At 44.6% G+C, this 19,793-nt stretch overlaps 1 protein-coding gene across 2 annotated transcripts in view; it reads left to right on the top strand.

Moving 5' to 3' along the window:
- The first annotated feature begins 498 nt into the window (after positions 1-498).
- The window catches only part of LOC128694275 (organic cation transporter protein), a 173,161-nt gene continuing 153,866 nt past the window's right edge, over positions 499-19,793 (top strand). The window contains exon 1 of one of the 2 annotated variants that reach the window (XM_070081238.1): positions 499-639. Coding sequence is in view for 1 of the 2 variants with exons in the window: in XM_070081233.1 (XP_069937334.1) it covers positions 7,656-7,670 (15 nt within the window). In the remaining variant the exon portion in view is untranslated. Of the gene's footprint in view, positions 640-7,524; positions 7,671-19,793 lie in introns of those variants that run through there. The other variant, XM_070081233.1, reaches the window with a different exon arrangement.

The raw sequence follows: 19,793 nt of genomic DNA, 5'->3' as shown, positions 1-19,793 counted from the left end.
ACGGATATTTAACTTCTTCACCAACAGGACTCGAGAATAATAGTACACGTAGTAAAATCAGAGACCTCCACAGTAATAGGCTGTGTTCCTCACAGAAGAATACTCGCCCCACATCTCTTTCCCATTCTTACATCCAACATAGACAGGGACACAAATCACCGTATTGTTTCATCCTTTGGTGATAATACTACAATCTGCATGAGAATGACGTCCATCGAGGACACAGCAAACCTCCGAGCTGATATAAAGCAAGTCTTCCAGTGTACCTATGACAACAATATAAAGTTCAACGAGGACAAATTTCAGTTACTCCCCTTTGGAAAAATTGAGGAATTAAAGACATGAGAGGCATGACATTGGTGTTGGGTAGCAAGACATGACGTCGGTGTGGGGTAGCAAGTCATGACGTGGTGGGGTATCTAGACTTGACCTTGGAGTATGGTAGCTAGAGATGGCGCAAGTGTTGGAGAATCGGGCGTGACAGTTTAGGGCCGGTATGTCAGTAGGATGGCGCCATGGTTTATAAAGATGGGTGTATGTGATATAAGTTGGCAGTGTTGTGGCGGTTGTGGCAGCGTGACTGGTATCTTGGAGTCTGTGGCCACGACTTACCGGTGATTCTCGGCATTTTAACAACAGGTTAGTACGCTGATTAACTGCAACACTTACTCCAATATGCTTATTGACTACAAGTGGGTCATTAACGATGCATTTCACATGTACGACGTAACAAAAACATCTTTATTAGTCACTAAAATAAGGTACTACAGCAACTGTGGAATGTGAATTCTGAACAACTTTATTTTCTCCTTATTAGACAACGGAAGAGGGATATCTAGTAACAAACTACATAAAATATTAACTGAATCTAAAGAAGTCCGTAATTCGAGACAGAATTATGTGAATCGTCACCAGCTACAGTCAATCTCAGGTGACAATGCAACAGCCAATTTACCACAATAAATTCTTCACAGCAGTTTTTAAACCGTTCATTGTTTAATGGAGAGATATTCTGAAGACTCTTCGCAATCATCTGTCTCGAAGGAGGCGCAGAATACACTACATGAGACGATCGAAGGTGCTTTGTAAATGATAACAGAAAGTGAAGGTACAGCTCAGACGATCGTTGTTGTTTGGAATACATAGAATATAATTCCACGGAGAAAACATCTGTTTTTGTTGTTTCACCAAGTCGATTTATTTTTTCAAAGCATTTTAATGATCATGTTTACGCGGAGACAGATGTAAAATGGAAGGAAGCTCGCGTGTTCCTCTTACTAGTTGAAAGAAGCTCACATCTTCCCTCTTCCTAATGGAAAGAAGCTCTCATCTTCCTTCATACTAATGGAAGGAAGCTCTCATCTTCCCTCAGCCTAATAGATGGAAGCTCTCATCTTCCCTCATCCTAATGGAATGAAGCTCTCATCTTCCCTCTTTCTAATGGAATGAAGCTCTCATCTTCCCTCTTTCTAATGGAATGAAGTTCTCAACTTCCCTCTTCCTAATGGAAGGAAGCTCTCGTCTTCCCTCATCCTAGTGGAAGGAAGTTCTCATCTTCCCTCTTCCTAGTTAAAGAAGGCTCCCATATTCCCTCTTCCTAATTGAAGGAAGCTCTCATCTTCCCTCTTCCTAATGGAAGGAAGGTCTCATCTTCCCTCTTCCTAATGGAAGGAAGGTCCCGTCTTGCCTCTTCCTAATGTAAGGAAAGTCCCATCTTGCTTCTTCCTAACAGAACCAATACGATCACACTCCGGCCTCTCTCAGCACATGTCGTGATTCTGGATAATATACGAGACTTACTGTTTATTGTTCAGGACACAAAATACGTTTGACTTCACTGATGGATTCATGTAAGGCATCAGCACCACCATACATTACATCAGCACCGCCACGGTTGTGAACCCAGAAAGAAACAAATAAAGGGAGGTGGTTGGCTGACCACTTGGGTGCTGCTATGGTTGTTACAGATCGGCAGTACCCTGTGTGACGTCAGCACACCCAATGTAGGGAGCTGCTCAGCCGGCCTCAGAGTCAGAAAGAGTGTACTCACCTAGTTGTACTCACCTAGTTGAGGTTGCAGGGGTCGATTCCAAGCTCCTGGCCCCGCCTCTTCACTGGTCGCTACTAGGTCACTCTCCCTGAACCGTGAGCTTTATCATACCTCTGCTTAAAGCTATGTATGGATCCTGCCTCCACTACATCGTTTCGCAAAGTATTCCACTTCCTGACTACTCTGTGACTGAAGAAATACTTCCTAACATCCCTGTGATTCATCTGCGTCTTCAACTTCCAACTGTGTCCCCTTGTTGCTGTGTCCCATCTCTGGAACATCCTGCCTTTGTCAACCTTGTCAATTCCTCTCAGTATTTTGTATGTCGTTATCATGTCCCCCCTATCTCTCCTGTCCTCCAGTGTCGTGAGGTTGATTTCCCTTAACCTCTCCTCGTAGGATATACCTCTTAGCTCTGTAACTAGTCTTGTTGCAAACCTAGTTTCTTTACGTGCTTGGCTAGGTGTGGGTTCCAAACTGGTGCTTCAGACTCCAATATGGGCCTAACGTACACGGTGTACAAGGTTCTGAACGATTCCTTATTAAGATGTCGGAATGCTGTTCTGAGGTTTGCTAGGCGCCCATATGCTGCAGGAGTTACTTGGTTGATGTGCGCTTCAGGAGATGTGCCTGGTGTTATACTCACCCCAAGATCTTTTTCCTTGAGTGAGGTTTGTAGTCTCTGGCCCCCTAGACTGTACTCCGTCTGCGGTCTTCTTTGCCCTTCCCCAATATTCATGACTTTGCACTTGGTGGGGTTGAACTCCAGTAGCCAATTGCTGGACCAGGTCTGCAGCCTGTTATATCCCTTTGTAGTTCTGCCTGGTCTTCGATCGAATGAACTCTTCTCATCAAGTTCACGTCATCTGTAAACAGGGACACTTCGGAATCTATTCCTTCCGTCATGTCTTTCACAAATACCAGAAACAGCTCTGGTCCTAGGACTGACCCCTGTGGGACCCCGCTGGTCACAGGTGCCCACTCTGACACCTCGCCACGTACCATGACTCGCTGCTGTCTTCCTGACAAGTATTCCCTGATCCATTGTAGTGCCTCCCCTGTTATCCCTGCTTGGTCCTCCAGTTTTTTCACTAATCTCTTGTGTGGAACTGTGTCAAACACCTTCTTGCAGTCCAATAATATGCAATCCACCCACTCCTCTCTCTCTTGTCTTACTGCTGTCACCATGTCATAGAACTCCAGTAGGTTTGTGACACAGGATTTCCAGTCCCTGAAACCATGTTGGCTGCTGTTGATGAGATCATTCCTTTCTAGGTGTTCCACCACTCTTCTCCTGATAATCTTCTCCATGATTTTGCATACTATACATGTCAGTGACACTGGTCTGTAGTTTAGTGCTTCATGTCTGTCTCCTTTTTTAAAGATTGGGACTACATTTGCTGTCTTCCATGCCTCAGGCAATCTCCCTGTTTCGATAGATGTATTGAATATTGTTGTTAGGGGTACACATAGCGCCTCTGCTCCCTCCCTCAGGACCCATGGAGAGATGTTATCCGGCCCCATTGCCTTTGAGGTATCTAGCTCACTCAGAAGCCTCTTCACTTCTTCCTCGGTTGTGTGTACTGTGTCCAGCACTTGGTGGTGTGCCCCACCTCTCCGTCTTTCTGGAGCCCCTTCTGTCTCCTCTGTGAACACTTCTTTGAATCTCTAGTTGAGTTCCTCACATACTTCACGGTCATTTCTTGTCGTCTTTCCTCCTTCCTTAGCCTGATTACCTGGTCCTTGACTGTTGTTTTCCTCCTGATGTGGCATTATAACAGCTTCGGGTCAGATTTGGCTTTTGCTGCTATGTCGTTTTCATATTGTCGTTGGGCCTCCCTTCTTATCTGTGCATATTCATTTCTGGCTCTATGACTGCTCTCTTTATTCTCCTGGGTCCTTTGCCTTCTATATTTCTTCCATTCCCTAGCACACTTGGTTTTTGCCTCCCTGCACCTTTGGGTGAACCATGGGCTCATCCTGGCTTTTTCATTAATCCTGTTACCCTTGGGTACAAACCTCCCAGCCTCCTTGCACATTGTTGCTACATATTCCATCATCTTATTAACTGGCTTTCCTGCCAGTTCTCTGTCCCACTGAACCCCGTTCAGGAAGTTCCTCATTCTCGTGTAGTCCCCTTTCTTGTAGTTTGGCTTCATTCATCCTGGCCTTCCTGCTTCCCCCTCCACTTGTAGCTCTACTGTGTATTCGAAGCTTAAAACCACATGATTGCTGGCCCCAAGGGGTCTTTCATATGTGATGTTCTCAATATCTGCACTACTCAAGGTGAATACTAGATCCAGTCTTGCTGGTTCATCATCATGTTGGTACATGAAGTTTTCCAGTACCACCTCCATCATCTAGAGCCCTCCCTGTGTCTTGGCCCCCATGTGGCTCCAAGTTCTCCCAATCGATCTCCTTGTGGTTAAAGTCACCCATGATCAGGAGCTTTGCTCTGTATGCATGAGCTCTTCTGGCCACTGCAGCCAGTGTGTCAACCATCACTCTATTGCTCTCGTCATACTCTTGCCTTGGCCTCCTGCTGTTCTGTGGTGGGTTATACATCACTGTAATTACCACCTTGGGACCTCCAGAGTGAAGTGTTCCCGCTATGTAATCGATTCCTTCTCTGCTGTCTCCTCTCTCCAGCTCATCAAAATTCCATTGGTTTTTGATCAAGAGTGCCACCCCTCCAACCCCCCCTGTTACAGAGGTAACAGGGGGGGTTGGAGGGGTGGCACAGGATCTGGTATCCCATTGTTATCATACCTAGCTTGGTTTCTGTGAGAGCTATGATGTCCAGTGATGCCTCTTTGACTCTTTCGTGCCACTCCTCCCACTTATTTGTTATTCCATCAGCGTTTGTGTACCATACCTTCAGTTTCCTTTCCAACACTGTGGTTTGGGGGGCCTGTGAGGGTGGGAGACCTGGTAGCATACTGTGGGATTCTATAGCTGGGTGTTGGGTGGAAGCTGTGAGTGTGGATTGTAGTTTGTGTTGGGATGGTGTTCTGAGGATAGTTCTGTGTGTGCTTGCCCTTGCTGCTCTGTTCTGCTCTGATTGACCTCTGCTGGTTCCATCCTTGTCTCCTTTCGTAGCTCCTTTCGCATTTTTGTCATCTCCCTCAGCTGCTGTCGTTCTGTTTGTGTTCTGTCTCTGTCTAGGAACACCCTCTTGTACTTTCCCGAGTGTTTCAACCGTGGCTTCTCTTGGAGGATCCTGTTCCACACTGTTTCAATCCTGAGAATCAGCTTGATTGGTCGTTTTCTCCCCTTCGAGTACCCCCTATTCTGTGAAAATTTACAATCTTGTCCATGTCTTCTTCACCTATTTCCGTGATGATGTTCTCAATCTCCTTTCTTTCTGCCTGCTGTCTTTCAGTGTGTGTCCTTTCCTCTCCTGAAGCCCATGGATAAACACTGATTTTGCTCTTTCCTCCTCCCACTGCCTCTCCCTCTGTGACTCTGGTTCCTGTCTGTACGTGGTCATTTTCTCCCTTGTTTTTTCCAGTGGCTCTTGGTAGCATGGTTGTGCCTCTGCATTTGACTTATCACCCTCTCCACCTGCACCCAGCTGCTCTCCCTTTTTACTCCTTGGCCCTTCTTGGCAAGTTGATATGGCCTTAGCATAATTCATATCTCCTTCCTTTCTGTTCGGCCTCTCAGCTTCATATTCTGTCTTCTCTGGTCAGTGACCCTGCATTATATTCACACCACACATTGCCCTCAGACATGACATCTCCACTGCCTCCAGCCTTCTCCTCGCTGCAACATTCATCACCCACGCTTCACACCCATATAAGAGCGTTGGTAAAACTATACTCTCATACATTCCCCTCTTTGCCTCCAAGGACAAAGTTCTTTGTCTCCACAGACTCCTAAGTGCACCACTCACTCTTTTTCCCTCATCAATTCTATGATTCACCTCATCTTTCATAGACCCATCCGCTGACACGTCCACTCCCAAATATCTGAATATGTTCACCTCCTCCATACTCTCTCCCTCCAATCTGATATCCAATCTTTCATCACCTAATCTTTTTGTTATCCTCATAACCTTACTCTTTCCTGTATTCACCTTTAATTTTCTTCTTTTGCACACCCTACCAAATTCACCCACCAATCTCTTCAACTTCTCTTCAGAATCTCCCAAGAGCACAGTGTCATCAGCAAAGAGCAGCTGTGACAACTCCCACTTTGTGTGTGATTCTTTATCTTTTAACTCCACGCCTCTTGCCAAGACCCTCGCATTTACTTCTCTTACAACCCCATCTATAAATATAATAAACAGCCACGGTGACATCACACATCCTTGTCTAAGGCCTACTTTTTCTGGGAAATAATTTCCCTCTTTCCTACATACTGTAACTTGAGCCTCACTATCCTCGTAAAAACTCTTCACTGCTTTCAGTAACCTACCTCCTACACCATACACTTGCAACATCTGCCACATTGCCCCCCTATCCACCCTGTCATACGCCTTTTCCAAATCCATAAATGCCACAAAGACCTCTTTAGCCTTATCTAAATACTGTTCACTTATATGTTTCACTGTAAACACCTGGTCCACACACCCCCTACCTTTCCTAAAGCCTCCTTGTTCATCTGCTATCCTATTCTCCGTCTTACTCTTAATTCTTTCAATTATAACTCTACCATACACTTTACCAGGTATACTCAACAGACTTATCCCCCTATAATTTTTGCACTCTCTTTTATCCCCTTTGCCTTTATACAAAGGAACTATGCATGCTCTCTGCCAATCCCTAGGTACCTTACCCTCTTCCATACATTTATTAAATAATTGCACCAACCACTCCAAAACTATATCCCCTCCTGCTTTTAACATTTCTATCTTTATCCCATCAATCCCGGCTGCCTTACCCCCTTTCATTTTACCTATTGCCTCACGAACTATATATATATATATATATATATATATATATATATATATATATATATATATATATATATATATATATATATATATACATATATATATATATATATATATATATATATATATATATATATATATATATATATATATATATATATATATTTATATATCTCGAGTTCGAAAAATCACAGGGTCATTGTACCAAGCACTACGTAGAGGCCTTTAGAATCCACGCCGACAAAATATGCAGTGTAAATCATGAGTCAGCACTATTCTTGATATGTTTACACTAATTTTATAGATTACAGGTTTTAGGTGGAATTAAGAACTAATAATAGAATTAAAATATGCAATTTTTGGCTTTAACATGTTTGCGTTAGGCAGAAATGAGTATGGAAAATTAGATACTCATAGACACCTAGCGGTCCTCCAGTGAACTAGAGGAGGAAGGACGCTGGTAGCCATCTTTTGGATGAAGAGTTGAGAGCAGCTACTTACAAGTTTCTATCTCTTGAGTGCTACATGGTTCCCCAACTTTTTCTGGCAGTTAACAACGTACTTCAGAGCCCATACAACGAATCGTAGATACGAGTCTCTGCGCCAGATCCGTTGGTGACACTTATTTCTGCATTTAACCCACAAGTCACGTAGCCACAATACAGGGTGGGAAAATTCAGAGGTTGTTAACTTACGGTTAATCAGCCCATGACCAACGATCAGGTAATTTGTAATTGATATTTACCACTGTTTACAGTTTTACTCCTGAAAGTGTTGTACAAGCCCCTTGTAAGACTGAGATGATCAGAGACTTGGTGGACAGTGTCAACAGTCCTTGCTAGAGGCAGATATTACGCGCGCACACACACACACACACACACACACACACACACACACACACACACACACACACACACACACACACACACACACACACACACACACACACACACACACACACACACACACACACACACATCACTCACATACACACACATCACTCACACACACACACACATCACACATACACACACAACACACACACACATAACACACATACGCAACACACACACACACACACACACACACACACACACACACACACACACACACACACACACACACACACACACACACACACACATTGCCAGACTCACACATACACTCCCCCCCTCCCCCACCGACATCTCACTCCTTCACCTGATCCCTCCCCTCCCTCTTTCACCCTCCCCCTCCCCACCTCTCCCTCCTTCCCCCTCTACCTCTCCCACTCACCCACTTGCTTCACTCTCCTTCCCAGTCCCCCTCTCCACTGCTCTCCCACATAGCCACAGTTCCTCCTCTACCTCCCCCCCCCCACACTCTGACATACAATACTAACCTAACATACAGAATTACATAGGTTTCCCACTCTGAGGCAATCAGGATAAAACAAAAATGGGTTGCCAGAGAGCAACAAGAAAAACCAAGGGACAGGAGGAGGAAACTGCAAAGGAAGATTGGGCAGCAGAGCTCACAAAAAGGGAACATGAATGGGAAAAGAAACTAGAAGAACTTAGCATGAGAATGGAAGAGAGGATAGACATGGAAAGCAGGAAGTGGGAGGTGCAAGTCAAAGCAGCAGAGGCCAGGATACAGAGTTTAGAAGAGGAACTGAAAAATCTGAAACAGCCTAAAGAACTAAAAAACATTTTGGGATTGACAACAGAGACTGCTACCTCAGTCACAAATAAGGGGACTGTAGGGAAAGAAGAAGCAAAACTGCATGTAGAAGCTCAATCAGTGGAGACTGCAGTAAATGAAAGAGCTAAGCTATATGTGGAGGCCCTAACAGACCACAGCAGAGCCCAGGGAAAGCCGAGAAGGGAAAATGACAGGCCACTGAGCCCAAGTACATTAGCTAGTGAAACTGAAGAAAGGAAAGCTGTAATGGAGGAAATCAAATTGAATGAGGGGATACACAGGGATATGCAGTGGGAGCATGAAAGGGTGAGGTCAGTCTTTGTGTATGGGCTCCAGGAAGTTGAAGGGGAAACATATGAAGCAAGAAAACAAGGGGAAAAAAAAGCAATTGAAAGCATCATGAAAGCAATAGGAGAAGACGACATGACCCAGCTGGAAAATTTTCGGAGAATAGGGGGGTTTGTAAAAAAAAGAACCCGGCCAGTGAAAGTGACCTTCAAGGCAGAATCGACTCGGAACAGGATCCTGCAGGAGAAAGCACGATTAAGGGACATGGCAGCATACAGGAAGGTGTATCTCGACCGCAACAGAACACAAGCAGAAAGGGAGAAACAGAGAGAGATGGTACATAAGAACATAAGAAATGAGGAACACTGCAGGAGGCCTGCTGGCCCATACTAGGCAGGTCCTTTACAATTCATCCCACTAACAAAACATTTGCCCAACCCAATTTTCAATGCCACCCAAGAAATAAGCTCTGATGTGAAAGTCCCACTCAAATCCAACCCCTCCCACTCATGTACTTATCCAACCTAGATTTGAAACTACCCAAAGTCCCAGCCTCAGTAACCCAACTAGGTAGACTGTTCCACTCATCAACTACCCTATTTCCAAACCAATACTTTCCTATGTCCTTTCTAAATCTAAACTTATCTAATTTAAATCCATTACTGCGGGTTCTCTCTTGGAGAGACATCCTCAAGACCTTATTAATATCCCCTTTATTAATACCTATCTTCCACTTATACACTTCGATCAGGTCTCCCCTCATTCTTCGTCTAACAAGTGAATGTAACTTAAGAGTCTTCAATCTTTCTTCATAAGGAAGATATCTAATGCTATGTATTATTTTAGTCATCCTACGCTGAATGTTTTCTAACGAATTTGTCCATTTTGTAATACGGAGACCAGAACTGAGCTGCATAATCTAGGTGAGGCCTTACTAATGATGTATAAAGCTGCAGTATGACCTCTGGACTTCTGTTGCTTACACTTCTTGATATAAATCCCAGTAATCTATTTGCCTTATTACGTACGCTTAGGCATTGCTGTCTTGGTTTAAGGTTGCTGCTCACCATAACCCCCAAGTCCTTTTCGCAGTCTGTATGGCTAAGTTCTACATCATTTAACTTATAAGTACTAGGGTTATGGGCACTCCCAAGCTTCAGAACCTTGCATTTATCTACATTGAACTGCATCTGCCACTTTTCTGACAAAGAATAGAGTTTGTTTAAATCCTCCTGAAGTTCCATAACATCTACGTTTGAATCAATTATCTTACCTATCTTTGTGTCATCGGCGAATTTGCTCATATCACTAGTAATTCCCTCATCAAGATCATTGATATATATTATAAACAACAACGGGCCCAAGACTGATCCCTGTGGAACGCCACTTGTTACAGATCCCCACTCGAATTTAACCCCATTTATGGACACTCTCTGCTTCCTGTCAGTGAGCCATGACTCGATCCACGAGAGCACTTTTCCCCCAATGCCATGAGCTGCCACTTTCTTTAACAGTCTATGGTGCGGAACTCTAACAAAAGCCTTACTAAAATCTAAGTAAATAATATCAAATTCTTTATCGTGGTCAACAGCCTCAAAAGCTTTACTGAAGAAAGTTAATAAATTAGTTAGACAAGATCGGCCTCTTGTGAATCCATGCTGAGTATCATTAATCAAGCTATGCTTATCGAGATGGCTTCTTATAATCTCAGCTATAATTGACTCTAGTAATTTGCCTACAATTGAGGTCAGGCTTATTGGGCGGTAATTTGATGGTAACGACTTGTCCCCTGTTTTAAAAATAGGAATTACATTAGCCATCTTCCACATATCAGACACTACACCTGTTTGAAGAGATAGATTAAAAATATTAGTTAATGGTTCACAGAGTTCCATTTTGCATTCCTTAAGAACCATTGAAAAAACCTCATCAGGACCCGGCGACTTATTTTGCTTCAGTCTGTCTATCTGCTTCACAACCATCTCACTAGTGACTGTGATGTTACATAATTTATCTTCTTCTAGCCCACTGTAAAAATTAATTACTGGAATATTGTTAGTGTCTTCCTGTGTAAAAACTGAGAGAAAATAATTATTTAAAATCAAGCACATTTCATTCTCTTTGTCAGTAAGGTGCCCATAGTTATTTTTAAGGGGACCTATCTTATCTCTAACTTTTGTTCTATAGACCTGGAAAAAACTTTTTGAGTTAGTTTTAGAATCCCTAGCAACTTTAATTTCATAGTCCCTTTTAGCTTTTCTTATCCCCTTTTTAATGTCCCTCTTAATGTCAATATACTGATTCATAAGATGACCCTCACCTCTTTTGATACGCCTATAAATTCCTTTCTTATGCCCTAGTAGATATTTGAACCTATTATTCATCCATTTTGGGTCATTTCTATTTGATCTAATTTCTTTATATGGGATAAACGCTCTTTGAGCAGCATGTATAGTGTTCAGAAAACTGTCATATTGATAGCTCTCTTCGTTACCCCAGTCAACAGATGATAAGTGTTCTCTAAGCCCATCGTAATCCGCTAAGCGAAAATCTGGGACTGTTACTGAGTTATCGCTACTATCGTACTTCCATTCAATGCTAACTGTAATTGATTTGTGGTCGCTAGCACCCAGTTCCTCTGAAATTTCTAAATTATTAACAAGGGATTCATTGTTTGCCATAACTAAGTCAAGCAGGTTATTTCCCCTTGTAGGTTCTGTCACAAACTGCTTCAAAAAACAATCTTGAAATACTTCTAAGAAGTCGTATGATTCTAAATTCCCAGTCAAGAAATTCCAATCAACATGACTAAAGTTAAAGTCTCCTAGAATTACTACATTATCGTGCCTTGTGGCCTTAACAATTTCCTCCCATAGTAGTTTCCCTTGGTCCCTATCTAAGTTTGGGGGACGGTATATCACTCCTAAAATCAGTTTTTCATGCCCCTCTGAAAATTCTATCCAGACTCTGTATGTGTTACTTCAGACTTAATACCCGTTTTTATGCAACAGTTCAAGCGATCTCGGACATACAATGCCACCCCACCCCCCCTCCCAATACTTCTATCTTCTTGGAACAATTTAAAACCCTGAATATGACATTCCGCAGGTATGTCCCGACTTTTTGAATTAAACCACGTCTCAGTTAAGGCAAATACATCAATGTTACCTACACTAGCAACTAATCTCAACTCGTCCATCTTATTCCTAGCACTACGGCAATTAGCATAATAAACATTGAAAGACTCTCCTTTCTCTTTACCCTTCCTGCTCATTTCTATTTTTCTACTAAACCTATTACTGTCCTTATCACCCAAGGTCCCTGGCTTTTCAATATATATCTCGTTCTTATTATTACTAGTTCCCCTAGAACTCGTAATATTACTACACTGGGACTTCACTGTTTTCCTGCCAAAACCCATACCACTAACTATTCCTAGTTTAAAGTCCTAACTGCTCCCTCCACTGCAGTTGCCAGTGCTCCCACCCCACACCTAGATAAGTGAACCCCATCCCTAGCATACATGTCATTTCTGCCATAGAAGAGGTCCCAGTTGTCAATGAATGTTACCGCATTTTCCTTACAGTATTTGTCCAGCCAGCAATTGACACCAATTGCCCTGGACAACCATTCATTTCCAACTCCCCTCCTTGGCAAAATACCACATATGAGAGGGTTCCCACCCTTCTAATTATTTCTATTGCTGACCTATACCTGCTAATCAGGTCCTCACTCCTACGTCTGCCAACATCGTTGCCTCCAGCACTGAGACAGATAATAGGATTGCTCCCATTACCTCTCATGATGTCATCCAGACGGCTAACAATATCCTCCATCCCAGCCCCAGGAAAGCAAACTCTGTCTCCTACTCCTGTCCTTCAAGCAGAACGCCCTATCCATATACCTAACTTGGCTATCCCCAACAACAACAATATTCGTACCTTCCTTAATGTCTTTCGTCGTGACGTTCCCAGTAGTCGACTCACATTCGTCGGGTAGCACTGAGAATGTATTGGATGTTTCCACAACAGTTTCCACGGCAGTCTCTTTCTTCATCGTTTCTACCTTTCCATTCATCTTCTTGATCGTCAACTTCTTTCCCTGCTGTCCAGCCACTGACCAGTTTCCCTTCTTGACCTGAGGACTCAAAACAGGAGGACTACTCCGAATCTTTTTGTTTTCCTCGGTCAGTCGCCGAATTTCCATATTCGCCAACCTCAATTCTTCCTTAAGCTGTTGGTAAAGTTGCTCGATGGAGGGCATCTTGCTTCAATTCTAGAGAGCGCGCAAACAGGTCTTCACAGAGCCAAGTACACGTCAACACTGCGCAAAAGCCAACTCAATCAGGAGCTACTGTGCAGCACGTCCGCACAGCCCAATAGCGATGCGAAAGGAGGAAAGAGAGGGGATGGAGAAGACAGACAGGTGATCACACACACAGGAAGATCAAATACAGCCTCCCTCACAACTTCCTATAGAAGCCTCTCAACCAGGTCAACCCCAGTGCAACCAAACACTCTAAACCAAAACATCCATGCCACATCCAGTGCCCCCACCCACTGCATTACAAACTCCACCCCCACAGCAACCACCCATAGTTCCTTATCAGATCTCCCACTTCCCCAACCCCAATACACCTCCCAGACCACAATCTTAGAAAAGAAGTTGAAGGTGTGGTATACAAATGCAGATGGAATAACAAATAAGTATGAGGAGTGGCACGAAAGAATCAAGGAGACATCCCCAGACATAATAGCACTCACAGAAACAAAACTCACCAGAATAATAACAGATTCAATCTTTCCATCCGGATATCAAATCCTCAGGAAAGACGGAGGGAGGAGAGGGGGAGGAGGAGTTGCACTGCTCATTAAAAACCAGTGGGGTTTTGAGAAAATGGAAGGAATGGATGGCACGGGCGAAAGGGACTACTTAGTAGGAACAATCCAGTCTGAGGGACATAAGGTGATAATTGCAGTAATGTACAACCCACCACAGAACTGCAGGAGGCCAAGAGAAGAATACGATGAGAGCAACAGAGCAATGGTCGACACACTATCCAAGGCGGCCAGGAGAGCACACATGGGGGGAGCAAAGTTACTAATTATGGGTGATTTCGATCACAAGGAGATTGAGTGGGAAAACCTGGAGCCCCATGGGGGTCCCGAAACATGGAGAGCCAAGATGATGGATGTGGTACTGGAAAACCTCATGCATCAACATGTTAGAGACACTACCAGAGAGAGAGGAGAGGATGAACCAGCAAGACTGGACCTTGTATTCACCTTGAGTAGTTCTGACATCGAGGATATCATGTATGAAAGGCCCCTGGGAGCTAGTGATCATGTGGTTCTGTGCTTCGACTACATAGTTGAGCTCCAAGTGGAGAGAGCAGCAGGAATAGAGTGGGAAAAACCAAACTACAAAAGGGGGAACTACTCAGGCTTGAGGAACTTCTTTCAAGACATTCAGTGGGAGAGGGAACTGACAGGAAAACCAGTACAAGAAATGATGGACTATATGGCAACAAAATGCAAGGAGGCAGAGGAGAGGTTTGTTCCCAAGGGAAACAGAAATAATGGGAAGAACAGAATGAGTCCTTGGTTCACCCAAAGGTGTAGGGAGGCAAAAACTAGGTGTACTAGAGAATGGAAAAGGTACAGAAGACAGAGAACTCAGGAAAATAAAGAGATTAGCCGAAGAGCCAGAAACGAATATGCACAGATAAGAAGGGAGGCTCAGCGGCAATACGAAAATGACATAGCATCGAAAGTCAAGACTGACCCGAAGCTGTTGTACAGCCACATCAGGAGGAAAACAACAGTCAAGGACCAGGTAATCAGACTGAGGAAGGGTGATGGGGAATTCACAACAAACGACCGGGAGGTATGTCAGGAGCTCAACACAAGATTTAAAGAAGTATTTACAGTGGAAACCAGTAGGACTCCAGGAAATCAGAGCAGGGGGGTGCACCAGCAAGTGCTAGATGAGGTACATATAACCAAGGAGGAGGTGAAGAAGCTGCTATGCAAACTTGACACCTCAAAGGCGGTGGGACCAGACAACATCTCTCCGTGGGTCCTTAAAGAGGGAGCAGAGACATTGTGTGTACCATTAACGAAGATCTTCAACACATCATTTGAAACTGGGCAACTCCCTGAGGTATGGAAGATGGCAAATGTAGTCCCAATTTTTAAAAAGGGAGATAGACATGAGGCACTAAACTACAGACCTGTATCATTAACGTGTATAGTATGCAAGGTCATGGAGAAGATCATCAGGAGGAGAGTGGTGGAGCACCTGGAAAGAAACAAGTGTATAATTGACAACCAGCATGGTTTCAGGGAGGGAAAATCCTGTGTCACAAACCTATTAGAGTTTTATGACAAGGTTACAGAAGTAAGACAAGAGAGAGAGAGGGGTGGATCGATTGCATTTTTTTGGACTGCAAGAAGGCCTTCGACTCAGTTCCTCACAAGAGGTTACTGCAAAAGCTAGAGGATCAGGCACACATAACAGGAAAGGCACTGCAATGGATAAGAGAATACCTTACAGGGAGGCAACAACGAGTCATGGTACGTGATGAGGTGTCAAAGTGGGCGCCTGTGACAAGCGGGGTTCCACAGGGGTCAGTCCTAGGACCTGTGCTGTTCTTGGTATATGTGAATGACATAACGGAAGGGATAGACTCAGAAGTGTCCTTGTTTGCAGACGATGTGAAGTTAATGAGAAGAATCAAATCGGATGAGGATCAGGCAGGACTACAAAGAGACCTGGACAGGCTACAAGCCTGGTCCAGCAACTGGCTCCTTGAGTTTAACCCTGCCAAATGCAAAATCATGAAGATTGGGGAAGGGCAAAGAAGACCGCAGACACAATATAGTTTAGATGGCCAGAGTCTGCAAATCTCACTCAAGGAAAAAGATCTGGGGGTGAGTATAACACCGAGCATATCTCCTGAGGCGCACATCAATCAGATAACTGCTGCAGCACGCGGGCGCCTGGCAAACCTATGGATAGCGTTCCGATACCTCAGTAAGGAGTCGTTCAAGACTCTGTATACCATTTACGTCAGGCCCATACTGGAGTATGCAGCACCAGTTTGGAATCCACACCTAGTCAAGCACGTCAAGAAATTAGAGAAAGTGCAAAGGTTTGCAACAAGACTAGTCCCAGAGCTACGGGGATTGTCCTACGAAGAAAGGTTGAGGGAAATCGGCCTGACGACACTGGAGGCCAGGAGGGTCAGGGGAGACATGATAACGACATATAAAATACTTCGCGGAATAGACGAGGTGGACAAAGACGGGATGTTCCAGAGAAGGGACACAGACACAAGAGGTCACAATTGGAAGTTGAAGACTCAGATGAATCAAAAGGATGTTAGGAAGTATTTCTTCAGTCATAGAGTAGTCAAGCCGTGGAATAGCCTAGAAAGTGAAGTAGTGGAGGCGGGAACCATACATAGTTTTAAGGCGAGGTATGATAAAGCTCATGGAGCAGGGAGAGAGAGGACCTAGTAGCAATCAGTGAAGAGGCGGGGCCAGGAGCTATGACTCGACAACTGCAACCACAAATAGGTGAGTACACACACACACACACACACACACACACACACACACACACTCTCACCTTTTCCCTCTCTCACTTTCTCCCCCTTTTTCCCTTCTTTTCCCCTCCTTCTAGGCTCCCCTTCTCTCTCTCCCTATCTCTCACTCTCTCCCCCTTTTTCTTTTCTCTTTCTCTCTTTCATAAAAAAAAAATGGTTGGGACTCGCAGGAATCAGGGATCAGATGACAATGGTACTGGTAGGGAGGAATGGATGGAGGAACAGTGGAAAAGGATAGAGCAAGAATGGGAGAGAAAATTAGGAGAGCTTTCTGAAAAAATGGAGAAAGAGCTCTCTGTGAAATGGGAAAAGAGGTTGGAGAAGGAGACGAAGAATTGGGAGTCACAAGTCGAAACTGCAGTAGCCAGGGTAAAGGTCCTAGAATTTGAGGTAAACAGGCTGAAGCAAGTCTCAGGGGTAGTGACCAGAGAAGACACACCATACGATGATGAGAGGCTGAACTGGAAGGAAGGAGATATGAATTATGCTAAGGTCATATCAGCCTGCAAAGAAGGGCCTGGGAGTGGAAGGGAAGAGCAGATGGGTGCAGATGGAGAGGGAGATAGGTCGAATGCTGAGGCACAACCATGCTACCAAGAGCCACTGGAAAAACCAAGGGAGAAAATGACCACATACAGACAGGAACCAGAGTCACAGAGGAAGAGGCAATGGGAGGAGGAAAGGGCAAAATCAGTGATTATCAATGGGCTTCGGGAGAGAGAGGAAAGGACACACACTGAAAGACGGCAGGAAGAAAGAAAGGAGATTGAGAAAATCATCACAGAAATAGGGGGAGAAGACATGGATGAGATTGTAAATTTTCGGAGAATAGGGGGGTACTTGAAGGGGAGAAACCGACCGATCAAGCTGATTCTCAGGACAGAAACAGTGCGGAACAGGATCCTCCAAGAGAAACCACGGTTGAAAAGTTCGGAAGAATACAAGAAGGTGTTCCTAGACAGAGACAGAACACAAACAGAGAGAAAGAAGCTGAGGGAGAGGACAAAAAAGCGAAAGGAGCTAGGAAAGGAGACAAGGATGGAACCAGAGGTCAGTCAGAGCAGAACAGAGCAGCAAGGGCAAGCACACACACAACTATCCTCAGAACCCCACAACCTATCATACCATCCCAACACACAATACAATCCATACCCACAGCTTCCACCCAACCCCCAACTATAGAATCCCACAGTAAGCTACCAGGTCTCCCACCCCCACAGGCCTCCCAAACCACAGTGTTAGAAAGGAAACTGAAGGTATGGTACACAAACGCTGATGGAATAACAAACAAGTGGGAGGAGTGGCACGAAAGAGTCAAAGAGGCATCACCAGACATCATAGCGATCACAGAAACCAAGCTTACAGGTATGATAACAGATGCCATCTTTCCAGCGGGATACCAGATCCTGAGAAAAGACAGAAGGAACAGGGGGGGTGGAGGAGTGGCATTGCTGATCAAACACCGATGGAATTTTGATGAGCTGGAGAGAGGAGACAGCGGAGAAGAAAGTGATTACATAGTGGGAACGCTTCACTCTGGTGGTCCCAAGGTGATAATTGCAGTGATGTATAACCCACCACAGAACAGCAGGAGGCCAAGGCAAGAGTATGACGAGAGCAATAGAGCGATGGTTGACACACTGGCTGCAGTGGCGAGAAGAGCTCATGCATGCAGGGCAAAGCTCCTGATCATGGGCGACTTTAACCACAAGGAGATCGAATGGGAGAACTTGGAGCCACATGGGGGCCAAGATACATGGAGGGCTAAGATGATGGAGGTGGTACTGGAAAACTTCATGTACCAACACGTAAGGGACACTACAAGAGAGAGAGGAGAGGATGAACCAGCAAGACTGGACTTAGTATTCACCTTGAGTAGTGCAGATATTGAGGACATCACATATGAAAGACCCCTTGGGGCCAGCGATCATGTGGTTTTGAGCTTCTAATACACAGTAGAGCTACAAGTGGAGGGGGAAGCAGGAAGGCAAGGACAAATGAAACCAAACTACAGGAAAGGGGACTACACAGGAATGAGGAACTTCCTGAATGAGGTACAGTGGGACAGAGAACTGGCAGGGAAGCCAGTTAATGAGATGATGGAATATGTAGCAACAATGTGCAAGGAGGCTGAGGAGAGGTTTGTACCCAAGGGTAACAGGAATAATGAAAAAGCCAGGATGAGCCCATGGTTCACCCAAAGATGCAAGGAGGCAAAAACCAAGTGTGCTAGGGAATGGAAGAAATATAGAAGGCAAAGGACCCAGGAGAATAAGGAGAGCAGTCGTAGAGCCAGAAACGAATATGCACAGATAAGAAGGGAGGCCCAACGTCAATATGAAAACGACATAGCAGCAAAAGCCAAATCTAACCCAAAGCTGTTATACAGCCACATCAGGAACAAAACAACCGTTAAGGACCAGGTAATCAGGCTAAGGAAGGAAGGAGGAGAGACAACAAGAAATGACCGTGAAGTATGTGAGGAACTCAACAAGAGATTCAAAGAAGTGTTCACAGAGGAGACAGAAGGGGCTCCAGAAAGACGGAGAGGTGGGGTACACCACCATGTGCTGGACACAGTACACACAACCGAGGAAGAAGTGAAGAGGCTTCTGAGTGAGCTAGATACCTCAAAGGCAATGGGGCCAGATAACATCTCTCCATGGGTCCTGAGAGAGGGAGCAGAGGCGCTATGTGTACCCCTAACAACAATATTCAATACATCTATCGAAACAGGGAGATTGCCTGAGGCATGGAAGACAGCAAATGTGGTCCCAATCTTTAAAAAAGGAGACAGACATGAAGCACTAAACTACAGACCAGTGTCACTGACATGTATAGCATGCAAAATCATGGAAAAGATTGTCAGGAGAAGAATGGTGGAACATCTAGAAAGGAATGATCTCATCACCAGCAGCCAACATGGTTTCAGAGATTGGAAATCCTGTGTCACAAACCTACTGGAGTTCTATGACATGGTGACAGCAGTAAGACAAGAGAGAGAGGGGTGGGTGGATTGCATTTTCTTGGACTGCAAGAAGGCTTTTGACACAGTACCACACAAGAGATTAGTGCAAAAACTGGAGGACCAAGCAGGGATAACAGGGAAGGCACTGCAATGGATCAGGGAATACTTGTCAGGAAGACAGCAGCGAGTAATGGTACGTGGCGAGGTGTCAGAGTGGGCACCTGTGACCAGCGGGGTCCCACAGGGGTCAGTCCTAGGACCAGTGCTGTTTCTGGTATTTGTGAACGACATGACGGAA

This window comes from Cherax quadricarinatus, chromosome 6 (genome assembly GCF_038502225.1).
Source record: "Cherax quadricarinatus isolate ZL_2023a chromosome 6, ASM3850222v1, whole genome shotgun sequence".
Taxonomy (NCBI): Eukaryota; Metazoa; Arthropoda; class Malacostraca; order Decapoda; family Parastacidae; genus Cherax; species Cherax quadricarinatus.
Note: the sequence above shows the minus strand (reverse complement) of the source record. Positions and strands in the feature narration are given on the sequence as shown.